At 32.5% G+C, this 26591-nt stretch overlaps 2 protein-coding genes across 10 annotated transcripts; one reads left to right on the top strand and one right to left on the bottom strand.

Annotated features, from left to right (window-relative positions):
* Nucleotides 1-603: 603 nt before the first annotated feature.
* Nucleotides 604-15545, bottom strand: LOC130447453 (fragile X messenger ribonucleoprotein 1 homolog). Of its 5 annotated transcripts, none has more exons than XM_056784270.1 (11): nt 15405-15542; nt 14988-15040; nt 14777-14927; nt 12628-12791; nt 12319-12555; nt 11944-12229; nt 11744-11887; nt 10807-11032; nt 5519-5695; nt 5109-5237; nt 604-2637 (listed from the first exon to the last, which is right to left on the bottom strand). In XM_056784270.1, the coding sequence occupies exons 1-11, from the start codon at nt 15453-15455 to the stop codon at nt 2465-2467; spliced, it is 1791 nt and encodes a 596-aa protein (XP_056640248.1). In that variant the 5' UTR covers nt 15456-15542; the 3' UTR covers nt 604-2464. The 5 variants fall into 5 exon arrangements, with proteins under 5 accessions (XP_056640248.1, XP_056640246.1, XP_056640247.1 ...); XM_056784268.1 differs by having other exon boundaries at nt 604-2649; nt 5094-5237; nt 15405-15514; XM_056784269.1 differs by having other exon boundaries at nt 5094-5237; nt 15405-15514.
* A 436-nt stretch (nt 15546-15981) lies between these two features.
* LOC130447723 (WD repeat-containing protein 44) lies at nt 15982-26080 on the top strand. 5 transcript variants are annotated; one of them, XM_056784693.1, is made up of 10 exons: nt 15982-16195; nt 16595-16986; nt 17065-17181; nt 17490-17683; nt 19336-19709; nt 19766-20303; nt 20366-20554; nt 21264-21662; nt 22586-23167; nt 25540-26080. In XM_056784693.1, exons 1-10 carry the CDS (start codon nt 16131-16133, stop codon nt 25681-25683), a joined length of 2994 nt encoding a protein of 997 aa, XP_056640671.1. In that variant the 5' UTR covers nt 15982-16130; the 3' UTR covers nt 25684-26080. The 5 variants fall into 5 exon arrangements, with proteins under 5 accessions (XP_056640671.1, XP_056640673.1, XP_056640670.1 ...); XM_056784695.1 differs by having other exon boundaries at nt 17086-17181; nt 25540-26078; XM_056784692.1 differs by having other exon boundaries at nt 17478-17683; nt 25540-26078.
* The last annotated feature ends 511 nt before the right edge of the window (nt 26081-26591 follow it).

The following is a 26591-nucleotide window of genomic DNA, read 5'->3' as shown; positions in this document are numbered from 1 at the left end:
CAATCGATTATCATAGATTGCTATCAATTTCTGTCTGATAATATCGATATCTGTTGATTTCTATCGATAACTGTCATATATTGGATGCTAATCTTTGATTTTTTCATTTGCTGCTGGTTTGTCATTTCTGTTCACTTTTTCGTTTATTTTGTTCAATAACTATCAATTATCTGTTGATTTTTGTCAATTTTGTTTAATTTTCTCGATTTATTGACCAAAAATATAAATAATTCATATTTGCATCACTTTATTTCTATTTATGTTGGCAGAACCATCGAAATAGTTATTAAGAACGACAAATTTCTTCAAGCCAATTCAGAACCAAAGCCACGAATAGAGCTAATTAATCCAATGCTACCAATACAAAATTATTTACTTTAAGACTCAATTTCGCAAATTTCAATTCTATTATATTAACGGAGCCATCTAGCGTTGTATACAAAAAATAAACTGTTTCTGTAATCCGGAAATTGTCGTTTGGTCCGTGAAACGAGTAAATCGTATAAACAACGTAAAAATTGTTTTTTGGTCCATGATAATAAACATTATATGTAAAATTCGTTGATGAAAAAAATTATGGAATGGAAAAAAAAAACAAATAAGGATTTTTACTCATTTTATTTAATGCAAAATGTGATATTAATACACAGCATATAAACATATCGGTGTAATTTAAACATAACATGAGCAACTAATCAAAACGCTGTAAAATCTACAAAAAAAATCAGGACGACGTGTGTATTTACAATGTTACACTTAATATTACAAAAGGAAAAAAAGAACAAATCTGTAATTTTTTTACAGTGCTACAAACTACCAAGAGAAACAAAATAAAAAATAATAAATAAAATATATAAATACAAATTTTACAGAAATATTTTTTTTCAAAAAATTAATTAACCGATGGTAAATGAAGGAAATCGAATATGTAGAGAATATTTTTAAACAATCCTCCAGTGGCATAAAATTAGAGGTTGAAATATACGATTTAACAATTTTTTCCAAGAATTGCGTTAATTAGCGCCATTTATCGGAAACTACATACAAAGATAATGAAAATTCACTTCTAGTGAGAAAAATTAAAAAAATAAAAATAAATGATTTTACACCCGGAAAAGTTTCTTCGTGATAAGACATATTCAACGAAAAATGGAAAAAAATTAATGGAAATTGATATAATTACAATATTTACCATCAATTGCTGCTAAACTGTATTAACTTGTATATTTATGCCACTATTTCGAGGTTAAGGGCACAAGAGGTACGTAAATCGCAATAAGTTGTAAATTTATTTAAATAAATAAAAATAATCAAATAAATGAGATAAAACAAAAAATGTGAGAATCGAATGTTTCGATAACGAAAATTATGTCGTATTCTTCTGCAAATTTTTTTTGAAAACTTCAAATAAACAACCAGGCCTTCGAGCTCTCTATAAGTCGTTGGTTTATACGCGGCTCGAAGAACCAGGATTCTTGTACTGATAGTACGTCTTGTTTGGTTTAAAATATAGAAAAAAATAATGCGATGAGTGATAAACAACGATCAAATTTCGAATTTTTGCTAAAAAACTACCGATATAAATATGCCGAACATTCATAACCGTTTGGATCTTCAACATGGCGCTGTTTTAAACCCGGCTCGAAAGCCCAGATTGCAAAATTGTTATTTATAGCGGTTCTAGGAATACCTCAATATCAATTAAATAATGGAATTAAATTCAAAAAATATCTATTGTTTCAAATAGTTTCATTAATTTTTGAGCAATTAATAACGATATAAAATTGAAAACAAAAATATATTGTGTGGAAATACTTTCAGAGTATATTTCTACGAAAAAAAAAAAAAAATACCGATATAAATTCTTTACTACCAACTGGTCCTTCGAGCCTCATGATACAAATCCGGCTCGAAGGACCAGATAACGACCATCATTATAAACGTACTTCTTGTGCCTAAGAAATAACAACGACGAGAAAAAAATGTGCGCCTAAATGGGGGAGAGAGAGTTCGATATCCAATGTATGAAAAATTAGAAAAGTTGTCACAAATCTTCCAGGTTTTACATGAAAATTTTTAAATTGTCAATCACACACTTTCACAGACTTCGCTGAACATTGTAGTAAAACAGTCTCTTCTGTGACGGTTCACAGAACCAAACAGTCTTTCTGGGTCTCATCCGAGGTGGGGTAGCAGACCACCCACTTAAATATATATTTTAAAATTTTTTTTTCCAAGTCGTGACTATACCGGGGAAAGATATGCAACACAAAAAAAATTAACAATAACGACAACTAAAAATAAAAAAAAAAAATTCGAGCTGCCTTTGCGGTAGGGTAAAGTCCAAATAAATAGGTAAAATACCTAAAGCTGCGCATTCTTCATTTTCAATTTTAACACTTTACTATACCACAACGGCCGACAGCGCACAAATATGATTAATGTAACGTCGAAACATACAACTCTATGTACTTGTACCGTTCACCATGGTTTCCTTTGGTTTGGGATCATTTCGGCGAGTCGGTGGCGGTCTGTTTGGGCGGTTTTTCGGGTCGCGAGGTCTCGAAATGTCGTGATGTCCGCTGTCGTTGGTGTGAGACACGTCGTTAGTACCGGTGGCGCCGTGGTGGTTGCTCACTGAAACAAATACTGTTTTCAATAGAATTGGGCGTCGGTTCCAATGACATTTGAGTTATTAGTACGTGAACCGTAACCAAATTGACAACTTCATACTAAGCTTTAATGCAACTTGCTTCGTATGTTTGTTCGATTCGACTAATTCAGCCGACATTTTGAATTTGAATGGTAATACATGGTCAGCCATTTTAATCCTCACATGGCGGACTAGTTACTTTTGAACCTGACCAAACCAACCAAAATGGCGAAACATTCAAGATGACGTCGTAAAAGCAATACTGACTGAGAATAAATCGAAGGAATAAAATGACGTCAGTGTGAAATCAACATGGCGGATAAATTATTTGCATTGTACTCCTGCAATATGGGTTACAAAAGAAATGGCTTGCTCAGAGTAACAACTCAAAAAATGAAATGACAACAGTCTGAAATAAACATGGCGAACCATCCAATATGGTTGACTAGTTATTTCAAAATGGCGGATCAATTATTTTCAATGCAATACTACAATATGGGGATCAGATGAAATGGCTTGCTGATATAATTCGACCAAATGAAATGAAGTCACTCTGAAATCAAGATGGCGGATTAGTTATTTTCAAGATACTACTATAACATTAGTATCAGATGAAACTAATTAATTTCAATGCCGCCCTATAATATGGGTACCTAATGAAAAGGCTTGCTGATAATAATTCGAAAAAAATGAAATGACGTCACTCTGGAACCAATATTGTTGTACCTGGCTGGATTGTCGTCATGACGGCAGAAGTCTGCTGTTAACTTCACTCATATTTTCTTTTTGGCTGTCAACCGATGTAGAATGTTTCATTAGGGATTTGATTATAAATTTTTAAATTTGGCTCCAAATTCTATATTTGCGGAAGTCGTGATATTTCCGACTGAGACTTCGTTAAAAAGGAAGGGACCTAGTTATGGACATAGGACCTTTATTGGGGTTTGAAACTTAGACGACTTTAATTGGGATTTAACGTCAAACTTTGACTCGTGGAACTACCCAGTCGAGGACAATTAACAGAACGAACTTTTTTAATTCCTGACCGCATTCCAAGGATGTGGTCCTGTTTGTATTTTCCTGACAAGTAGGGAGTCTCATGTGTTGTTAAAGGTCAGATCAACTCTTATTAGTTTTGCGGGTAACTTTTTTAACCTGTTTTTTTATAATTTCAAATATAAATCATTGTATTTTATTTTCAACAAGTAGCTTTATTCCTAAAGATACCTCAACCTATTTCTATACTTTTCTCAGTTTAGGTTAAAAAACTGAGTGGCGTCCCGTTTAGAACTTGTAAGCATCAAAATCTTTCAACGAACCCTGACAACACACATTAACATAATGAGCTTAGTCGGAGACCAAAATGTGACCTTTTAGGTTACAGGCGGACTAATTTTGATATACTCCTATGAGTATCAAATCAAAGGACTTGCTATAACACGAAAAAATGAAATGACGTCACTCTGAAATCAACATGGCGAAATATCTAAGATGGCTGACTAGTTATTTTTAATGCAATCCCTCAATTTGGGTATGAAATGACAGGACTTGCTGAGAATAACTCGTTATATGAATCAACTATCAATTTATTATATTTATTTTAGTCGTTTCCGAAGATATGGTATTAATTACATTAAAAACAATTCTCCAAGCTTTCGGAGGATAGTATAAATGTCAAAAAAAAAATAGAAAATACATTTTTTGACAGTAATTAATTAACAAATCATTAGTAACAAGCAATTATGAAATGTTTAAAGCTCGGTTCGTTAATCAACATTCCAAAATAGCAGTTGTAAAATTTAACTATTAGTCGACATTCAACTTAAAATATCTGGTCCTTCGAACCTTCATACATCGTTAGTTGGTTACCGGTTCGAAAGTCCAGAGAGTGTAACCGTAAATTTTGTACGTTTGGTTACTAAAAACTGGAAAAAACTCGAAATGGTATCGGAAAATTCGCGATAAAAGTTTTTGTTATTTTTTTTATAAACAGTAATTGAAAATAGCAAAAAATTGGACGAAGAAACTTTCGAATTGTGTTAAAATCAACTGTTTGGGACTTGAGCTCATCGATTGTGGTCTTATCGTAGAAAAAATATTGTTTCTTCTTGTACTTTCTATGTATTAGAAAAAGAAATAGTCAATAACAAAAAACAGGCTTCAAAAAAAGTTTTAAAGCGCTTTCTGCAAATAAATAGTAGAAACCATCTTAAATCCTTTATTTACCGATAGATACTCGCTTTTTGGAGGGAACGAGCTCAAAATATGACAGCTGTCACTTTAAATATGTCATTTCAAAAAATTTTCGGGCGAATTTGATGTACCCGCAGCTGCTATTTTAGTCATCAATCAAATTAAAGCAAACAGGGTTTATTAATGATGAAAAACAAATGAAACGTTATCGAAAGCATTAATTTCTTCGATTAATTTTTGCCATTACCGGAGATAGACTTACGATTATCACCAACTTGTCGAGTTGTCGACGTTTCGGAACGAGTATGACTGCGTTGTCTTCCACGACGTCTCCGTCTACGTTGAGATCCCCCATCGGAGGGTAGAGGTACGTCTGCGCTCGATACCGACTCTACAGAGAGCCATTTACAAAACACTTATTTTCATATACTTTCACCAAAACGTATCTTATAATGTTCCCCGTATATTTAACATTAATAAAAAATAAACAAAAAACAAAAAAAATTTATTAAAAGTTATCCGGATTGTTCTACATCGTAGTCTACGAGAACATTTGATATATAATTCGTACAAAATAATCGAACGACATGAAAGGAAACAAAATCACGTCATAATATTTGTTTAAACTTCGATTTCCGTTATAAAATAACGTAAAATAATGTATAATCTCACCTCTATCGACGCTGGATACGTCTTGGCTATCTAAAACCGTGTCCTCGTCATCGGTGGTACGTCTTCTGTCGTCTCGCCTCGGATCCCTACGACCTCTACCTCTCAGTCCACCATAATAACGTGGCGGTAAATCGTGGACTCGTTCGTCCGCCGTATCCGGAGTCTGATGTCGAGAACCTGTTTGCAATTATTTCAATGAAAAATGATAATTTTCGTAACTGGCGGTGATTGATCACTTGCGTTGGTTCTTAGAGCCTGGTTGGTATACGGCTTAAAGGACCAGATAGTGTAATTGGAATATATAACGAGGAATAACAACTTAGTATCGATAAAATCATTAGTTTTCAAGAAATATTAAAATTTTAAAAAAAATTTTTCAGGACTGTAAGAAACATACAGTAAAAAAATTGTTCACCACAACATTCACTATTACATTATCTCGTCCTTCGAGCCTTCATACATCGTTAGTTGGTTTTCGGCTCGAAGGACCAGACAGTGTAACCGTAAATTTTGTTAAAAGCAGTACGTATTGTTTATCTACAGTCTATTGTTTTTTCCGCAAAAAGTTAACATTAACAGTTTACCACCAATACAACATTCACTATTACATTATCTAGTCCTTCGAGCCGTCTACATATCGTCGATTCGTACGCGACTCGAAGGATCAGAAAATATAATTCCGAATGTTGTTGTAGTGATAGTGTTCAGTATAAAAATTCAGTAATTCCAACTTAGAACCCCCATGAATAATCAAAAATATAAACCACTGCAAAACAAATAACGTTCCTTTCAAAATAAAAAGATTAAAGAAACCTATAGTAACCGAAAATCTGAAAATACGACAATTTTTTCACCAATCAGTGATCTAAACTTGAAAATAACATAAGATTGATAAAAAAACTTCCGTGTTATTGTTTTTATGTAAAAAAAAACTGAAAAACTATCGATATAAATATAATCAACACCCCATTTGGTCCTTCGAGCCGGATTCGAATCATAGTAAGCTCGTAAAACCAGATAACGTGATCGTTTGGTCCTTCGAGCCGGATTTGAAACATAGTAAACTCGTAGGACCAGATAAGGTAAATTTTTGGTTCTTCGAGCCGGATTTGAATCATAGTAAGCTCGAAGGACCAAATAATGTGTTAAAAAGTTTTGAAAATTTGTTAGATAGAGCAAGGACTTTCAACCCTTCAAGCACTCATGCACAAGCGGGTATTAGTAAGAAAATTAGCAAAAAAAAACATCGACAAACTTTTTTTAAACCCATTATTCGAATTTGCTGGAAGGGTATACCAGTCACGAGCTCATTTTATTAGAAATAAAACAAAAATGTTTTTTTTTGTATCAAGTTATATTTCTAAAAAAAGTCTCACAATTAAGATACAAGACATATTTAGTGAGCCAGTCTTTGCCATTTTAATTTGGCATTCAAGGTTGTCAATTTTTTTATGGTTTTTTTTTTCACATTATTAGCAAACTCAACGAAAGCATATTCTATTCGTCAACCCCTAAATGTAAAAGAAAAATTATGATGCCTTAAATTGAAAAAAAAAAAAAATTGAATCTTCGTTTTCCATTAAAATGACAGATTAAAGAGTTGCCAAATTTTATTTAAAACTATTTCGATACGGATGACACGAGATTTATCCATTTTGGAGGATAAGGATGAAAAATAGGGGACAACTGAGAAGATAACATCTTGGAGGAATGATTTATTTGATATCAATAAAAAAAAGTAACCAAAACCGAAAACCGCAATGGAATATTGTTTGAAATTTTGGAAACTAATGGAGAGAGACCAAGGGTTCCAAATTAATGACCTAATATAAATATAGCTTGGAAAAAGGTTTTGGAAGGAACTTGATGTATGTGGGGGTGGCTGTATTCTCAATGAGAGTCACCCCAAAGTAGAGCAGTCATTATAAACAAGGAAGCCGCAATGGAATACTGACCAAAGTCGTGGAAATATATGGTAAGACACTTTGGAACCTTATCGATGGATATAATTTGATTTTAAGAAACGAAAGCAATTGAAAGTTCAAATTATAAAATTATATCCCTCGGACATACCAGGAAGAAGAGGCCACTGGTGGAGAATTAGGCCCAGAAGATAATGAAAGATACCAAGGACCCGAATAAATGTCAAAAAGGATATTTGAAGTAAAAAATAGAAGCTATCAAATGAGCAAATTATATCCGCAGGATATGTTATTAAGACTCTATTAAAGGACAAGTAGATCCAGAAGAAACTGGATATATAGGAAAGTGGATCTTACATCAAGACAAACAACTAAAAGTAAATTTTAAACACTTTTTTCATATCGAAAACCTTGTATTAATAGAAAAATTGGTTATTTATAATTCCTTGACGTATTTTTCTTTCAATTTCATCCAAAACCGTCAATTTCAAAATTAAAAAAAAATTATCGAAACTAAAAGCGGTTAGATAAAAACCCAGGTCAACAAATAGAATTTACAAACTTGAATTACTCACTATACGATTATATATCTATATATACGTGTAACTTGCGTTGGTACCCTTCCAGCATTTTTTTTTTTTCAAATACATGTTGACATATTTAAAAAGCTTTTTTGGGTTTACTAATACCGTATATTCACCCAACCAGCAAACACACAAAATTCAATATTTGTTTGCTGTTTCAAGTGTACATCCAAATTGATGTCGTTACAATCCGGATGGAAGGTGCAGATGTTTATAACTGAAAGGATTTTTCAATAAACGTATTAAACGATGTACGAAAATTACACTATTTGGTCCTTTGAGCATTACGTCTCTCCGGCTCGAAGGACCAGATTAATGACATTTAAATGTATTTTTTGAAAATCAAATACATCTTTACGAGATATATGGTTTTGAGGGGATGTCTCAAGCTTTCACCATTGTGAAAGCTTGAGACATGAAGGCGATCAGAAAATAACGAAGTATCAAAATTATTTAGCTGGGATATCAATAAAATATATGGAAGACACCGAGGGATCCAAATCAATGCCCTAAAGAGGCAAATTTGGCTTGGAGGAAAGATATGGAAGCAATGGAAAGTGCAAATGAGGTCACTGGAAGGAAATAGATGTGATGGATCTAAATAAATGACTAATAAAGTCAATTTGTCTCGAAGAAAAGACCTAGTAACTATGGAAAGGGCAAATTGTGGACCCAAAGCATAGGAAAATGTCACTGGAAGAAAGTAGCTCAGGTATTATAAACGCTGATTTAAATCCGGCTCGAAGGACCAGATTAGAATTGATGTAGTACAAATATGAGACGGTTCTAGGAATTTCATATTCGATTTTTTTTAAAACGCCTCAACTAACTTACCCAATTTTTACCCTATATTTATATTTTGAAAACAAACTGCACCTACCATTACAATATTATACAAAAAGTCCATTTATAATAGAAAAATTTGGCGAATTTTTGAGTCGATTATCAAAAATTCCATTTTACATATTACAAATACCATATTATAGTAATTCTAATACAGGAAGAACTAAACTATTTATCGCGAGCTGGTTATTTTTTTTTTTAAGAAAAAAAAATATTAAGTACACACAAGCCAATATCTAGCGAGCATGTAAAGCAAAAAAATTGAATCGTTAATAATATAAAGCGAGCCGTATCAATAGGAACAAATTAACACACACACACACACCAAAACTCATATAATTACAGTTTCTGGTCCTTCGAGCCGGATTTGACGTGTGGTAGGCTCGAAGGACCAGAAAGTGTAATTACATGAGGTTTGGTGTAGTAATATGAGGTAGATAGTAAGTTTTTACAATTACAGTAAAATCTCGATAGAATCTACAGAGTGAACAATACATACGAAGCCAAATTTCAAAATTATTGTTTGACAATCACTTGAGAAAGTCGTTGCGGGATTTTACACGAAATATTAAGTAATCAAAGTCGTTAAATATTTGTTTTTGAAAGAAGACACTCCCAGCACCACTTCGACCACCAATAAAGTTGAAAAAATAGAAAAAAATAATAAAATGGTACTGGATGATGTTTAAATAAGGTTAGAGGTATATAAAATACACCAACACATCCCTAATACAAGATTGGTTAAACAAACAGTGGAATGCAAGTTTTTTTTTGGAAAAATTAGCTCAAAAAAAGATAAATAGTAATGAGGGATTAATAATTGATCAGCAAAAGTTACAAAAATTGTAAATACATTGATCAAAATTCACAAATATCACATTGGATTGGTCAAACCGTGCCATCATATCTTCAAGATCTTGCTTCTAGTGACCATGGCAAAGAACTATGTGGAAAATTTAATCCCTCAAGTTTCATAAAAAGAATAAAATTGGAGAATATAATCTTTATTTGGAAAGGAATAGACTTTTCCATTAAGATACACTTAGAAATTTTGGGAAAACTTCTACACCGATACTCAAAATTACATTTTCTGCTCTTTCGAGCCGATTGTGACATGACGATATAAGGATTTATCTGGTCCTCTGAGCCGGGTAGGTAGGACCATATTTTGTAATTTCAAGTTTTGGGTAACAATTTAGCTATAAAATAACACCAGGGATATTAGATATGGGGTTGATATCGTAATATTTCAATCAAATCTTGTAAATTAATAGAAATTTTAGCGTTAACCCCTATTTTATTTCTTGTTCCTAAAAACACGACCTGCTGTATTATATGCAATGAATAAGTCAAAAGTAATACATATATGTACAATATATATATATATATTTGTCGACAATCCGCTATCAGATTTGTCCGAAAGGATAATTAGAAAAAAAATTGATCCTGTAAGGACGACAAGTTCGTAAAAGCGATTTTTTTTTAATTGAAAACATCGAGTAGAAGCATACCGCGTTAAATATGCCGAAATAGCACAAAATCATTTTTTATTATTTTTTTTATAGTCCATATCGTATTTTGTTGAAACGTTCGCGTAAAGAAACGAACGATCAACAAGAGTTTCATTTAGAGTTCGGAAAAAATCGTCATCGGCCGGGTCAGTCTATAAAGTCACTCGGAAATCGTTTTTTTCTGGCTTTACACACCAACGATACTAAAAGCAAAGTGATGTATAAAGCCTAATCGGCGTTTCGTACAAAAAAAAATCCGTTCTGATAAAATCACTTTTGTTCCTTGTCATCCCCCATTACTTCGACATCTATTCTATTGTGCGATCTACCGCCTCGGGGCGGTCGACCGTTCGTCGTATGACCTCTAGAATTGCCGATATGTTTACGTTTATCCAAATTGTTAACGTAATCTGAAATATTACTACTACCGGAATTGTATCTGTCGTTGCCGCCTCTACCGCCTCGGCCCCGACCGCCTCGACCTCTCATCGAACCTCCTCTACCCGATCGATTACCGCCGTCCATATCCGAATTGTAACCACGATCGTTACGGCGGTTCATCGATAGGCTCTGCATCGAACCCATACCGGTACCATGTATACTGCGCAACTGTTGATCGATTTCCAATTTTTCTTGTCTCAATTGTTCCACTTCCTACGAAAATAAAAACAAAACATTTTGATCAAAAGTTTACAGCGTTCAAGATTATTCTACTTAAAAACAAGGTTTATATGTCTAAAACCTAGCGGTTAGAAGTCACCACTTTCAATACTGAGGATCAACTTTGAACACCATTATTATTAGTACCAAGAATGTGAAAGTTTTTTCCTCATTGGTTAGATTGTAGATTGTTTTGGCTTCCCAGCTGCTCTTCTTCTAGACCTAGAAGATATTTTGTACAAGACTGTATATCTTTTTCCTTCAAAATATAATTACTCTTCTTTTGGGTTGACTACCCCTTTCAGAGGAGTTTAGATGGACATGAAATTTGCTGTTTCCATGGTTTGCTAACAGAATCTGCAATGGCATCTGATCACCAGTTTCTGGTCATCTGGTCTTCAGAATTCTAAGCTAATTACTAAAGGGATGGTTACATGAAAAAAAATTGATATAACAGGTGTCTCAAAACTAATTCAACATTTCAATGAACTGGAAAACACAATTTTTGGTAATTCTATACCATCTCGCTCCCTTCGTTTCGTGGTTTTAGAAAACGGAAAAATCTTCCGGTTCAAATGAATTTTTTTCTTAAAAATCCCTGTTTTTATGGCGGATTTTTCAATCGTATCTCATGTATCATCATTTGTTTATTATGTTTTATCCTTAATTATTGGAAAAATTATCAAAATTAGAGAAAAAAATTACCTTAAGATGAGCTAAATGATACTGAAGAAGCACTTTTGCGTTCGATATACTTTCTACGGTTCCTACAAAAACGAAAGGTACCTGCCCTTCTTCTCGAGGGATCGTCGGCTGCGGTTCATTATCCCCTTCAATTTTAACCCGAACCTGAAAAATAAAAAAAATATTCAATCGAGATATAGAGGGTGAGAAAATTAATTTACCACTCCACTTTTGTCTACGATTTCTTGGATTATTTTACCGCTTCTACCGATAACTTTTCCAACTAGAGCCCTCGGTACTTGAAGAGATTCTTCACCGTATTCTAACATTGATCGTGCCTTTTTCACAGCCTCGTCAGTCTCGCCGAAAATTTTAAACGTGCACGAATTTTCTTCCAATTCAATATTCGTTATACCGTCTACTTTTCTAGCTTGCTGGATATTAGCACCGTGGGCTCCTATAGCCAAACCCATTAAATCTTCTCTAACAATGAACTCATCAGAATACCTAAAAGAAATGTTACAAGATATGATGAATTATATAACGAGGGCTCAAAAAATTAGTGCATTAAAGGTTGTATTTTACATTTATCTTACCCTCCTATTGTCGCCAGTTTGGTACTTTCCAACTGCCTCGCAGCTTCCTCGGTACGTTTTAATAAGAACACTTTTTGTGATAGACTTCTGAAATGCATATCTTGAAGTATCGAGGCTCGTTTACGACTCCATTCGTTTCGAGATATTACTATTAGAACACCCTTATCGGCGTTGTAGCTTATATAACCGGCGCCTATTGCGTTTTGGAACTCTTTGTGGGCGTTTTCTATCTTGGCACTGTGGCGACAACAACAAAAAAAAACAAATTGAAATTCATTTGATACATTTTCGTGGTTCGATTCAACTTACTATTCACGTACATCTTCAGGAACTTCTATTTCAAATTTATGGAACGTTGTTTTATCGATTGGTGGATTACTATTTTTAAACCTAAGACGATCGACGCTAACTATTTCCGTGTAAGTATTTTCCCATCCTACGTATTCGATTACGTAGAAATCGCCTTTCATCATCTAAATGCAACAAAAAAAAAACAACAATAAAGATATACAGAAAAATAAAGAATGCGTGGACAAAAAATAAAAAAAAAACGCTTGTCGCTGTCATTTACAATGCTCTAATTTGTAGTTTAATTCCAAATGAATATAAGGTATGATGGCAACTCTTTTTCTTCTTTAACCAGCGCTACGTTCCTTTGAGAACAATGGTTTTCTCAACAATCAACTGCCAATCCTTTCTGTCCTAAGCATGGTGCCCCCTGGCTGGATCAGGTCCGCCTCAACGTCATCTAACTAGCGAAGCAAGGTCATTTGTGTACCAGATAAGACACATTTCAACCCCTTGGAAGATTTTTATTTACAGTCATTAATTACCATTGAGAATGGGATATCTTTGCAAATAATGGTGTTCATTTGGTACATCGGTTTGTCAGTGCTTTCTAACTTTATCAGTTCAAGAATTCTGAGGTGATCTGTCAGATATCCTGTCTTTAGTTTTACTGTCGGGATTAGCGTCGCTGAATGCCTCTTTAGTTCACTATAAGGTGAGTGCAATGCCTCTAAGGCTATATAATCGATTTGGATTTTTTAAATTGATTATATATTATGATTAGATTTTGTTTAATATCGTTCATTTCCATGTTATTGTTAAATTTTTGCTTTGCGTCCATTTCCTCTTAAGCTGAATTTTCCCTCAGAATATTTTCCAATAACAGTATATCAAATATTTAGAATTTTTTCAGAGCTAAACCATTTTGTGAAATTGTGATATAAAAAGAAACTTAACCAAGGGTGACTTTTGTTGATTCAACTTCGAAGGTCGCTATAGTTTGGATTTTGTACCTCATTTAAGAGGAGTTTCATCCCTTTAGTCTTCATTTCTCCGATTCTTCTTATAATTTCTGGATATCCGATTTTGGCCGCCTCTATGAGATTACTCATCTCCCCTAGCTTTCTCACCATCACTTCCATTTCGCTCTCCCCTTCAACACTCTCATTTCTCCATTCTTTTTCCTTCATCTTCCATCCTCTTAATTTTTTGGCTGCTTTTACACCAGGGGTCACCGCAGACTTATTTTTCTACACACAATTTTATAAAGTCAATATTTTTTCTTTACTTTCTTCTTGTACACCTCTTCCAGCACAGTTGATGTTATGAAGGAATCCTCTAACATATTTTTGTATTAACTCATTTTCAAATCTGATCCTCTCCTCTTCCTCTGTTTCCTTGTTCATTTCCATTGATTCCTCTATGCTACCTGTTAGGACATCTAAAATGAGATTTTCTCACTGTAGAAGTCTCATCAGGACATATTTATTTTATTGAAGCCTCCAGGTCAATAAAATAACCTATAGAATTGTAAATTCTAATGGTTATGAAATTAACTATAAAGATAAATCCTTTTGTAGTTATTATTTCATCATGTACACGAGTTTTTAAAACTTTGGGGAATATAAAAACAATTGAGAACAATTTTTATTAAAATTATTCATCTTTTTTACAACGAACATTAATGTCATGATAAATTATCACAAATTACCATAAATTACACCTTTGTTACTCATGGATTAAATGTATATTTAAAATCTCTATTGTTTCAAATTTCTAGTATAAAAATAATTAACAGTCATCACTTTATCAAAGTTGAAATATTTGCTAAAATTTATCAAAATTTCAAAAGGAAATGATTGAGATGCACATTTGAATAAAAAATAATGAAGTTTTGATATTTTCAAAACTAGAAAGTTTTTTTTTATTAAATTTCACATAACTCTAATGCATAAGTTCGCAATAGAAAAAAAGTATTAAATTTTATCTGATTACAAACGATTTATCTCAAGCTATTAAAATAAATTAGAAATATGACCTAAATATAGAAATAAACTTTATATAAATACAAATCTAGTAAAAAAACGATTATTTTCAAGTATTAACAATTCTTTTAATAACACTGAAAAATTTCTTCACATATTTGTTAATAAAAAAAATAATAATTTACCTTTATTCTTGATTTCCACCATCCATAACCTTCCTGACTATTCGCACTAGAATATACCTCAACTTCCATATTTTCTGTGAATTCTATCTTTGCTTCAGACTTTGGTGGTAATTTAACTTGGGAATAAGGAAACTTTGAATCTGGTTGCCAACTGTGGGAAAAAAACCGAATTAGTGAAACCATAAAGATTATTATTTGTTGAGAAACTCACTCATCTTCAAAATGTATAAGGACCTCTTCGTCGAAAACATCTATAACGTAACCCTGAAATGGGAAATTGTATTTGAATATCGAAAAAGTAGAGTAATATGATACCTCTTGAACCTAACCTTTATCATAATGATTCACGATACTAATAAAATATTTCGACATATTACATATATCTAGCACGGTAAATATCGCCCGAAAATATATTTTCTTAACGATATAAAGACACATGGTGAACTCACGCCCTGTCAAATGGTCATGGCGTCAAAAGAACCGCGTTTAGTGAATCACATTTTCTAAAAATTCCAAAGAAGTACTTACTAGTAATCATGACCTAATATTAAAAATAACTCGTCAAAAAGTAAGCTACTACTATAATTGGTTTTCGGTTGAAAAATTAAGCGTATAAAGTCGTACGAACCTTATAAAGAGCGCCGTTTTCGCCGCATACTTCCACAGTTAAGTCCTCCATGTTGATTTGGTTCTTGCAAGAGAAAACAACCTTGAGCGGAGAGCGTATTTGAGGTTTGCTGTGGTTCTGAGTTAAAGATCAAAATATATTAAGGTGGGTTTAAGACGTCAACTTTCAGGATGACAACTTAACTTTTTTTTTGTTATTTTACACTATAAATTTCGACAATTCCTATTTGTTGTAAATAAATTACGTATTCACAATAAGCGATTCTTATTGGTCAATGCGCGATATATTATTTATTATAAATTAAAAATTCAGAGATATTTTTCAAAATTAATCTAAAACAAGAACACTATTGAATTTTTAATATAATTTTACCATAAATTAAAATATCCCTTATTTGAAACATTTCTACTTTTTATACTGTCAAACCAATATTTTTAAATTTTTATCCGAACGAGACGTATTTTCTGTAATTATAACGTAAAATTTATTAAAAACCTTTATCGTTGAATAATTATTTTAATGATACGTGTAGACCTCCCTTAAAGGTATGTGTCGGCAAAGTAGAGATTTAAAACTATCTTGTAGACTGTCAATCTTTTTGTTGACAAGTGGAAATTGAAAAATAATCTTATATTTTATCAAAATTTTAGTGATACACCTACACAAATATGTTTACCTTTCATAATAATTAAATAAATATTGCAATGAACGTTAAACACGACAAGTATGTCTAGTGATAGTGACTCCGATGAATTTTACGATGCGGAAGATATTTCGCCCAGAAGTACAAGGTACAATAATTAAATTGCAGTTTATAAATAATATTAACTACTTACCTTCGATGTTGCTTGTATATTGCGACAATTTTCAAGTTGAATAGTAATTAAAGAAAATTCTTCGCGACTTTCACTTTATTTACTTGACAGCAGATAAACAAACAAGCCTTTCTTGATTAACTAATTTTTGGTATCTCTGTGACAATTATTATCCGGATGTTTTATTTCACGATCCTCTTAACGACTTTAAATTTCTTTATTTTTTTAAATTTTTAGTATATTATCGTTCATTTTAAATATAAAAAAACTTCAAAATTTGATAAATGGTTTTTGTATAATATAAATTATATTACCTACCTGTATATTTAGAATTGACAAGGTAAATGTCAGATTTTCCTAGGGTTCTATTTGTAGGAAACTTAAGAAATCTATAAAAGAGAATAATATCACAAAAAGGGCTAGTTCAGAACCAAACATATCAGGTATTCAAGAAGATAAAAATTTTGATGTGAATTGTCAGGAGAATGATAAATTGAAGCAGATATCTGAAGATAGAGTAAAAGAAGTATCAGTGGGTGGTAGAAAGAGATTTAAAGAACTTCGTCAGAGGTTACAGGATGATGATGATTATCAAACGGGGAACATTACACCACCGAATAGTCAAAATTCATCGGTGGAAGGAGTATTTGCAGTAACAAGCAGAGCTACGCATCCTTTTCGGATTATAGAACAAGATACTGTCAGTTTACAGAGCCTTAATTCTCTAGGACGAATTGGAAGAATTTTAGGGGGTGTACAAGATAACGGTATGACGTAATTTATTTTAATCTTTTTACATAGCAAGGAGTTGAATTTTTATAAAAAAAAAACTATATTTTTCTTAGATCCCGTAAAGAAAACATCAGTTTCAGCTTTGTCTTCCAGTTCTTTGGATTCAGAATCAACACAAAGTTCAAACAAACAATATTCTCAGTATCCCAGTACGCTCACTTTATCTCCAGGTGAGGGGACGTATTGTAAATACTTTGTTATTGAAAATGTTGTTATTTTATTCACTTTAATATGTTTTTGTAAAAATTTAACACACCGGGAGGCTTTTTTTTAATCAATACAGGGGAAATATTTCGATTGAAATAATATTTTTTTGTTTTAATGTCTGTAACAAGCATGTAAAAAGTCAGATTAACTAACTCAATGTGTGGTATAGTATATCTAAAATCAATTGAATATTCGTTTTCAATATAAATTACGAATTTTGAACTGATTTTGTTTGATTTAATGAAGAAAAAAAATGGAGATTTATCTGCAGGTATACCACAAGCGAGCCCTTCCGAAAAAGCATGTCTTCCGTTGCAAGAACCCGATGTTATTGCTAGCACAAAATCATCACAAAAAAATTTCGATTGTTTACAATCTAACACGTCGACTGGTGTAGATGCACCCATTGCTCCACCTAGACGTAAAAAGAAAAATAAAGTACCGACAACGACACTGGCACTCACAGTAAGATTTTAGTTTTCAATATATATACATGATGTCCAAAAAGTTACCCAATCAATAATTTATTCATGATTTTTACATATTAATTATTTTTAACCATGTAAGTTGTACACCAGAAATGTTGGTTGTAATCCAAATCAACTTTCTTATATCCCTGTAGAATGGAAAGGGTTCATTCAAAACAAAATAAAGTTTTTTTTTTAATTTTTGAATATTTTATAGAAAACTTTTGCGTGTTTTATTTTGTTATCTTCATTTTTCTTAAGACTTAATCTTGTTTCTTCTATGATTCAGTATCTTGTGAAGTAGATGTCTAGGTGCCATCTCTTGGGAGGTTTGCTTGAAGTTGGTTTGTCTATTTATCTTCATCAAACTTCCATGTTCCAAATTTTGTTAACTTCTTTCTTTTTTCTTAAGACTTAGTCTTGTTTCTGTACTATACAGTCTTTCGTGTCATTTTTTGGAAGGTTTCCTTGAAGTTGGTTTTTCGTCTTTTATTTATTTATCCCATCAATCTTCCATCTTCCAAATTTTGTTATCTATTCGTTTATCATGAACATATTTCACGAAATTAACACAACCTTAATTACTTAGGATTATCGATTTATATGAATTAATGGATAACGATGGGTTCCCATGAATTGATGTGTTGTATCTTTTGGACATCAAGCATATAGGAAGTAGCACAAAACGTTCAGGAAATTGGAATGTATCGTAAAATGGGGTGAATAGAAACAGTTTTGGTTATTCTCTAGATTAGGTTATAAGCCTTCGATTTTATTAAAATGTTATAGAGAAAATTAAGCTTAATAATAATATATATGTATATAGGGGGTAGAAACCATTCCTTCAGGTACTTTTTTCGTTTGAAGAATCAAATATTAATAATAATCTAACTTAACCTTGTAATTGTATTAATTTTTAGGTTAGGTTATTATTAATATTTGATTCTTGAAACGAAAAAAAGTACCTGAAGGGATATATATTGTTGTTATTTATTATATATATTGTTTTTTGTATATTAATTAATATAGGAAATTTATTTAGTATCAAAATTGATTGAAAAATACCCCAAATCTTAGGTTCACATCCCCTCTATTATCTATCAACTGGTTGTTTGATTTTTAATAATAGATTCTGGAAAAAAAAGAATCAAATATTTTTTTTCCTCATTTACCCTACAGAAGGAGTATGTACGACCACACTTAAATTCAGCAAACCAATAAAAAATGGTTCTTTTTGATGCTAACTGAGTTTACACAAATCATTTATATGCCTAAATAAAATTCTAAAAAGTTCTAGAACAAAAACAAACGAAAGTAATAAATAAATAGACTTTCCTATAAATTATTTAGAAGAAATACTGTAAATAAACCGCCTACTACTAAAATAATTGAAGGTTTATTCACCCCATTTTACCCCTTCATATAAAGAAATCTTTGATTATATCTATCTATCTATCTATATATATATATATATATAATTTTTTAAACTAATTAATTTTTTATATAAAAATTGTAAAAATCGAAATAATTTCAGTGTGTATAGGTTCTAATTATCTATTGACACGTTTTGTGTATATTTTTTGTTTAGTTGAGCTTTCCACTTGTACCTTTTCACTTTTCGACAAGTCTCACGAATAATTTTTATTTTAGAAATCGGTTTCTAGCACTAATTTCGAATCTACTGACCTAGCTAGCCCTGCTACTACTATAGAATCATTAACAAGAGAATTTGAACATTCTTTAGAGCGACTACCATCGGTGAAATCAACGAAATCCGAAAAAATATTACAGAGCGATCAACAAAGTCGAAGTTCCACTTTACGTTCCGGTCATTCTCTGGATATCAGACAAGCCATAAAAGGACAATTCGTTGTTAAACCGCAGGATAACGAAAGTCTAAAAGCTCGCCACAGTGATAATCAGGATAAATTGATAGTTTCTATTGAGAAGAATAACGTTAGTAGTAGTCCCAGGGGGTCCGGTAATAGAAGTAGTGTAGGACATTACAGTTTGGGGCCTCATAGGTATACAAATTGAATATTAATACCGAATAAAAATTGGATTTTCTTTTTAATTTTAGAGGTACGCATCAAAATGATAGTAAACATTCATCGAGAGAACGTAGAAAATCAGCAGGCGACGAAAATTTCCTCAAAAACCTCACGACTCACGTTCGAACGCATACGGATTCAGGAAAGCAACTTTCTGATTTGGAAATATTGGAACAAGTCACCGTACTCAATTTGGATACAGGCGAAAGGGTACCACTGAGCGTCGCCGAAGATAAATTACCCCAATGTATTAATCCTCTTTCTTTACATATAATGAGGATCACATCGGAGTACGTCAGTAGTTCTAGTATGGAAAAAGATAAAGATACCGATGAAGAAAGCGAGGATAAAAAATCCGAGATACCTGTAGTGGAAGAGAACGATACGGAAGTTGGCGGTATAAGACAGAAAACTGCCAAATTGAAGAGGTTCTTGGGGTCTACCGTTAAAAAAACGATGCACAAAGCTAAATCTATAGCTCAAGAAGTTTCCCATGCCAGACATAAGGAAGACGTTATCGATATTGTGGATAACGTTCATCCCGGAGAGCAGTGTTGTAAATTGAAGGTATATTACTGAAATTTATATTTCAGTTATCTTGTTACCCCTGAAATTTGTTTTCATTATAGGCTTCCAATTCTCATAAGGGACCGTACGAATTTGAAAAAGTTGAGCATGTTCAAGAGCTCAATGACGATCAACACGAAGGACCCATATGGTGTATGAAATTTTCCTGTTGTGGAAGATTGTTGGCTACAGCTGGACAGGATAAAATTTTAAGGATATGGGTCGTCAGAGATGCGTATCCATTTTTTCAGGTAATCGAATTATCGAAATCGAAATATTTTTTTAAATTTATTTTTATTAGTTTTTACAAAAAAAAAACAAATTTCTTAATCTCTTCTTTAAATTGTTATTCAATTCAATTGACAACTGTAATTGTAAATTATTCTGCTTTATGATCGTAGTTACTTTTTTTATTAAAAAGTATTTTGGTATGTTCGAAATTTTTTTTTTAGTGTAGAAAAAAAATATTTTCCACATTAAATCATTATGCACCTGTAACGGTTCAATTTTACGTCCCAAAATTTGGCAACGCTGTAAAATATTCTGTTTTATAAATCTAGTGACTGTTTCTTCAATTTAAATTGCTAAACTGAGGGCTTTTAATGTTACTGTGTTCCAGTGTTGCCAGACTAAGAGAATTAAAGTGCATAAAACGTCAAAAACGATTAATATTTCATCGTGTTATTAAAAAGCTTAACCGGTAATTTGATTCATTAGTTACTATTTTGAGGAAAGGTTCTCGAATTAATCCGGCAACACTGCCCTATCTCCCGATTTGTTTGCTAATTGACTTGCTCAGTTAATGATAAAGGCATTCTATTTACCGAACTATACTGAAGGGTATCAGTGACGTTTATATGCTACGTTGCCAGATTTAACTTTTCTTCAGAGATTGTTGCAAATAAAAAAAATATGAGACGAAAATGGAAAAATTTTGATATCGCTTTTCTCCGTAATTAGGATATGAGAACAAAATACAACGCCGAAAAAGTTTCGCCTACGCCTTCCCAAGAATCTCTCGTCTCCCATCATTCCGCCGAAGTTTCCCATCACGTCGCCTACGAAGGAATGTCCGCCGAGGAAGCTAGCAAATTAACGTTCATGCCGAAACCGTTTTGCACTTACACCGGCCACACTTCCGATCTCCTCGACGTATCTTGGTCGAAAAATTATTTCATATTATCATCTTCCATGGATAAGACTGTCAGATTGTGGCATATCTCTAGGAAAGAATGTCTTTGCTGTTTTCAACATATCGATTTCGTTACCGCCATCGTTTTCCATCCTAGAGACGACAGATATTTCCTCAGCGGTTCATTGGACGGAAAATTGAGATTGTGGAACATACCCGACAAAAAAGTTCGTATTTCTTTTTAAATACTCACCTATCACTTGTCAAATGTCACTTGTTATACGTCGCTGTCAATCTAATTGTCAAATGTCACTTGTCGTTAGTTCCTGGTCATTTGTTATTTGTCAAATCACATATGAGTTTTAATCGTTGTTAATCACGTGTAATTTGTCAAATGTATCTTGTGCTAGCTCTCGTTTGTCTTCTGCCACTTCTTTCTAATAATTTGTCATATGACACTTGTTATATGTCCTTATTAGGATACCATTTGTTAAATCGCATTTCTTATTTGGTTTTTTCAGTCTACTATTTGTCAAATCTCATTTGTTATTATATCTGTTCATCTCTCATTTGTTAAAAGTCACTTATCATGAACAATATGTCACATTTCGTTTGTCATCTGTCACTTGTCCTTGATAATTATCATTTGTTAAATTTCACTTGTTATGTGTCGATGTTAAAGTACTATTTGTCAAATATAATTTGTTATTTGAAACTATTTGCCAAATTACACTTTTCATTCATCCTTTTGAGTCTACTATTTGTCAAATGTCAGTTTTTATTGTGCGTTGTCATCTGTCATTTGCCAAATGTCAATTTTTTTGAACTTTGTGCCATATTTCTTTTGTCATCTGTCACTTGTGCTCGATAATTTATCATATGTTGAACTTCGATGGTTACCTATCATTTGTCAAATTGTCATTATACACATATGTTATTACTAGTATCATGTGTCAAATGTCACTTATCATGAACCATGTGGTGCCTTTTCTTGTTTGTCATCTGTCACTTGTCTTTGGTAATTTATTGTCTCTGTCAATACTTGTTAAATGTCACTTGTGATGTGTCACTGTTAATCAACTTGTCAAATGTCACGTATCATCCATCGAACAAATGATAATTTTGTGTTTGACATTTGGAAAAATTGCAGGTGGCGGTATGGAACGAAGTGGAAGGCAATACGAAATTGATAACGGCAGCGAATTTTTGTCAGAACGGCAAATTCGCCGTAGTCGGTACATACGACGGGCGTTGCATATTTTACATAACAGATCAATTGAAATATCACACTCAAATACACGTTCGTTCTTCTAGAGGGCGCAACGCCGTCGGTAGAAAGATCAGCGGAATCGAACCGATGCCGGGCGAAGACAAAATTTTGGTTACGTCAAACGACAGCAGAATCAGACAGTACGATTTGAGGGATCTGAACGTTTCTTGTAAATATAAAGGATATGTGAATATGAGTAGCCAAATCAAAGCGAGTTTTAGTCACGACGGAAAATATATAATAAGCGGATCGGAAAATAGGGATATTTACATTTGGAAAACGAATCACGATTACGCGAAATTTTCCTCGGTGCGCAGAGACAGAAACGACTTTTGGGAAGCTATCAAAGCCCACAACGCTACAGTAACTTGTGCCATTTTCGCACCGAATCCGGACGCCATTATCGAAATGATGGAGGAAAGTCGGAGGCAGCTAAAACAAGAAGAAGATGCCGATAAAAAGGTTCGTTATTTTTGTTCGAAACAAACATTTTTATTCGTCACTTAATTTTAATCTCAAAAATATTTTTTCCCTGTATACGATCATCTGTTAATTTGAACTATGTGATTATTCTCATTTGTCAAATGTCTTAACATGAATCGTGTATTACATTTCACTTTTAAATGTTTTTTTTTATAAATTGTGTCACTTGTCATTTGTTACATATTTTAGCATGAATCGTGCATTAAACTTCACTTCCGGATGTCTTTTTTCATAAATTGTGTGTCACTTGTCATTTGTCAAATGCCGCTTAATCTAGAAGTGTATTGAATTTCATTTACCGTTTGAAATTTCTTACTTGTCTCCGGTATTTACCTTTTAATTGTCATTTGTCAAATGTCACTAATCATAAACGAAGTGATACTTGTCTCAATATAAACAGTGTATAACATTTTATTTGCCGTCTGTCGGTTGTTATTCGTCCCTGTTGATCATTTTTGATTGTCACTTGTTATGAACCATGCCTCCATTGTCATTTGTCAAATGTCATTAATCATAAACGAAGTGATACTTGTCTCAATATAAACAGTGTATAACATTTTATTTGCCGTCTGTCGGTTGTTATTCGTCCCTGTTGATCATTTTTGATTGTCACTTGTTATGAACCATGCCTCAATTGTCATTTGTCAAATGTCATTAATCATAAACGAAGTGATACTTGTCTCAATATAAACAGTGTATAACATTTTATGTGCCGTCTGTCGGTTGTTATTCGTCCCTGTTGATCATTTTTGATTGTCACTTGTTATGAACCATGCCTCAATTGTCATTTGTCAAATGTCATTAATCATAAACGAAGTGATACTTATCTCAATATAAACAGTGTATAACATTTTATGTGCCGTCTGTCGGTTGTTATTCGTCCCTGTTGATCATTTTTGATTGTCACTTGTTATGAACCATGCCTCAATTGTCATTTGTCAAATGTCATTAATCATAAACGAAGTGATACTTGTCTCAATATAAACAGTGTATAACATTTTATTTGCCGTCTGTCGGTTGTTATTCGTCCCTGTTGATCATTTTTGATTGTCACTTGTTATGAACCATGCCTCAATTGTCATTTGTCAAATGTCATTAATCATAAACGAAGTCATACTTGTCTCAATATAAACAGTGTATAACATTTTATTTGCCGTCTGTCGGTTGTTATTCGTCCCTGTTGATCATTTTTGATTGTCACTTGTTATGAACCATGCCTCAATTGTCATTTGTCAAATGTCATTAATCATAAACGAAGTGATACTTGTCTCAATATAAACAGTGTATAACATTTTATTTGCCGTCTGTCGGTTGTTATTCGTCCCTGTTGATCATTTTTGATTGTCACTTGTTATGAACCATGCCTCAATTGTCATTTGTCAAATGTCATTAATCATAAACGAAGTCATACTTGTCTCAATATAAACAGTGTATAACATTTTATTTGCCGTCTGTCGGTTGTTATTCGTCCCTGTTGATCATTTTTGATTGTCACTTGTTATGAACCATGCCTCAATTGTCATTTGTCAAATGTCATTAATCATAAACGAAGTGATACTTGTCTCAATATAAACAGTATATAACATTTTATGTGCCGTCTGTCGGTTGTTATTCGTCCCTGTTGATCATTTTTGATTGTCACTTGTTATGAACCATGCCTCAATTGTCATTTGTCAAATGTCATTAATCATAAACGAAGTGATACTTGTCTCAATATAAACAGTGTATAACATTTTATTTGCCGTCTGTCGGTTGTTATTCGTCCCTGTTGATCATTTTTGATTGTCACTTGTTATGAACCATGCCTCAATTGTCATTTGTCAAATGTCATTAATCATAAACGAAGTGATACTTCTCTCAATATAAACAGTGTATAACATTTTATTTGCCGTCTGTCGGTTGTTATTCGTCCCTGTTGATCATTTTTGATTGTCACTTGTTATGAACCATGCCTCAATTGTCATTTGTCAAATGTCATTAATCATAAACGAAGTGATACTTGTCTCAATATAAACAGTGTATAACATTTTATGTGCCGTCTGTCGGTTGTTATTCGTCCCTGTTGATCATTTTTGATTGTCACTTGTTATGAACCATGCCTCAATTGTCATTTGTCAAATGTCATTAATCATAAACGAAGTGATACTTGTCGTTTGTCAACTGTCTCAGTATAAACCGCGTATTAACTATGAGTTACTTGTTAATTGTCAAATGTCACTTACAATAAACCCTATATTATTTCTTATTTGTCACTTGTTATTTGTCTAAGGTTTATCATATGTCAAACGTCAGATATCACATATTCTTTTTTGTTTTTTTTTATTGAATTAATTGCGAAAATTTTACTATAGATCGAAGATCCGATGGTGGAACAACATACCAAAGGTTGCGGTGGCTACGTCTTAATATCAGCAGACTTTAACGGTTGCATTAAGGTTTTTGTTAATAAGACGAAACCCAAACATAGTTCATTACCGGTATCAGCGATGGCGTGATTCCATTACATATAAAAAAATATTGAGAGCAATAGAGAATATCTAAAAATTTCTTATCGAGTTCCATATTCTATGATCCACAGTATGTTCGATATAGATATTCTTTGTTGTTTTTAAAATTTTGTCGAATGTGTTTTGTGGCCGAAATACCAAGTTTTGGTTCCTATTTTAATATTTTGACTAAATTTTGTTTTTTTTGCAAGTAATTGATTCAAATCGAATTTTTTTAAATAGAATAACAGATGTAATATATTTTTTAAATAGTTTTTAGTCTGATTTAATAATTTTTATTTGAAAAAAAAATTATACTGCTTTTTACAGAGGCTTGCGATATCGGTTGTACCTATTATTTTGTTGTGTATAATTTACTGTTAATACAATATATTAAAACCATTGACTTTGGTTTCATTCCAGCATTCCAACTAATAATTTACCAAAAAAAAAGAATTTAAAGAAAAACGACAGAACTTTGGATGAAAAAACTCCTAAACTTGATTAAACAAAATCATCAAAATAATAATATTCATATGATAGTGTAAGTAAAAGGTTGAAAATATGCTCTAGTTGAAATTTCCTCCAATATTCACATATTCATGAGCGAACAAAATAATTAATACGTCATACGTTACGCTTTTCACTGCTCAAATGTCATCTGTCATTTTTCTAGCGTCTATGATAATCTATCATCTGTCAAATGTCACGTTTTATTTGTCGTATGTCGTTTATTATCAGTTTATAGTAATCTGTTATACGTCACTCATTATAAACCACCTGTTTCTTGTATCTGGTAATGTGTAAGTTGTCAAATGTCATCCTATACGACGCAATAATTCTCAATTGTAGTCTTCTTCTTTTGAGTTTGATAATCTATCATTTGTGAAATATCATTCTATACAACGTGATAGTTC

Source organism: Diorhabda sublineata, chromosome 8 (genome assembly GCF_026230105.1).
Source record: "Diorhabda sublineata isolate icDioSubl1.1 chromosome 8, icDioSubl1.1, whole genome shotgun sequence".
Taxonomy (NCBI): Eukaryota; Metazoa; Arthropoda; class Insecta; order Coleoptera; family Chrysomelidae; genus Diorhabda; species Diorhabda sublineata.
This window is presented reverse-complemented; position numbering and strand designations above follow the sequence as displayed.

Coding starts and splice junctions, on each gene's coding strand:
- LOC130447723 (XM_056784692.1), top strand. CDS start 16,131: ATGTCTAGTGATAGTGACTCCGATGAATTTTACGATGCGGAAGATATT. Junction 17,182..17,477: donor TACGCTCACTTTATCTCCAG/GTGAGGGGACGT, acceptor AAAAAAATGGAG/ATTTATCTGCAGGTATACCA. Junction 23,168..25,539: donor AAGAAGATGCCGATAAAAAG/GTTCGTTATTTT, acceptor ATTTTACTATAG/ATCGAAGATCCGATGGTGGA.
- LOC130447453 (XM_056784268.1), bottom strand. CDS start 15,455: ATGGAGGACTTAACTGTGGAAGTATGCGGCGAAAACGGCGCTCTTTAT. Junction 15,041..15,404: donor AAAACGGCGCTCTTTATAAG/GTTCGTACGACT, acceptor TTCCCATTTCAG/GGTTACGTTATAGATGTTTT. Junction 12,556..12,627: donor CCTGAAGATGTACGTGAATA/GTAAGTTGAATC, acceptor TTGTCGCCACAG/TGCCAAGATAGAAAACGCCC.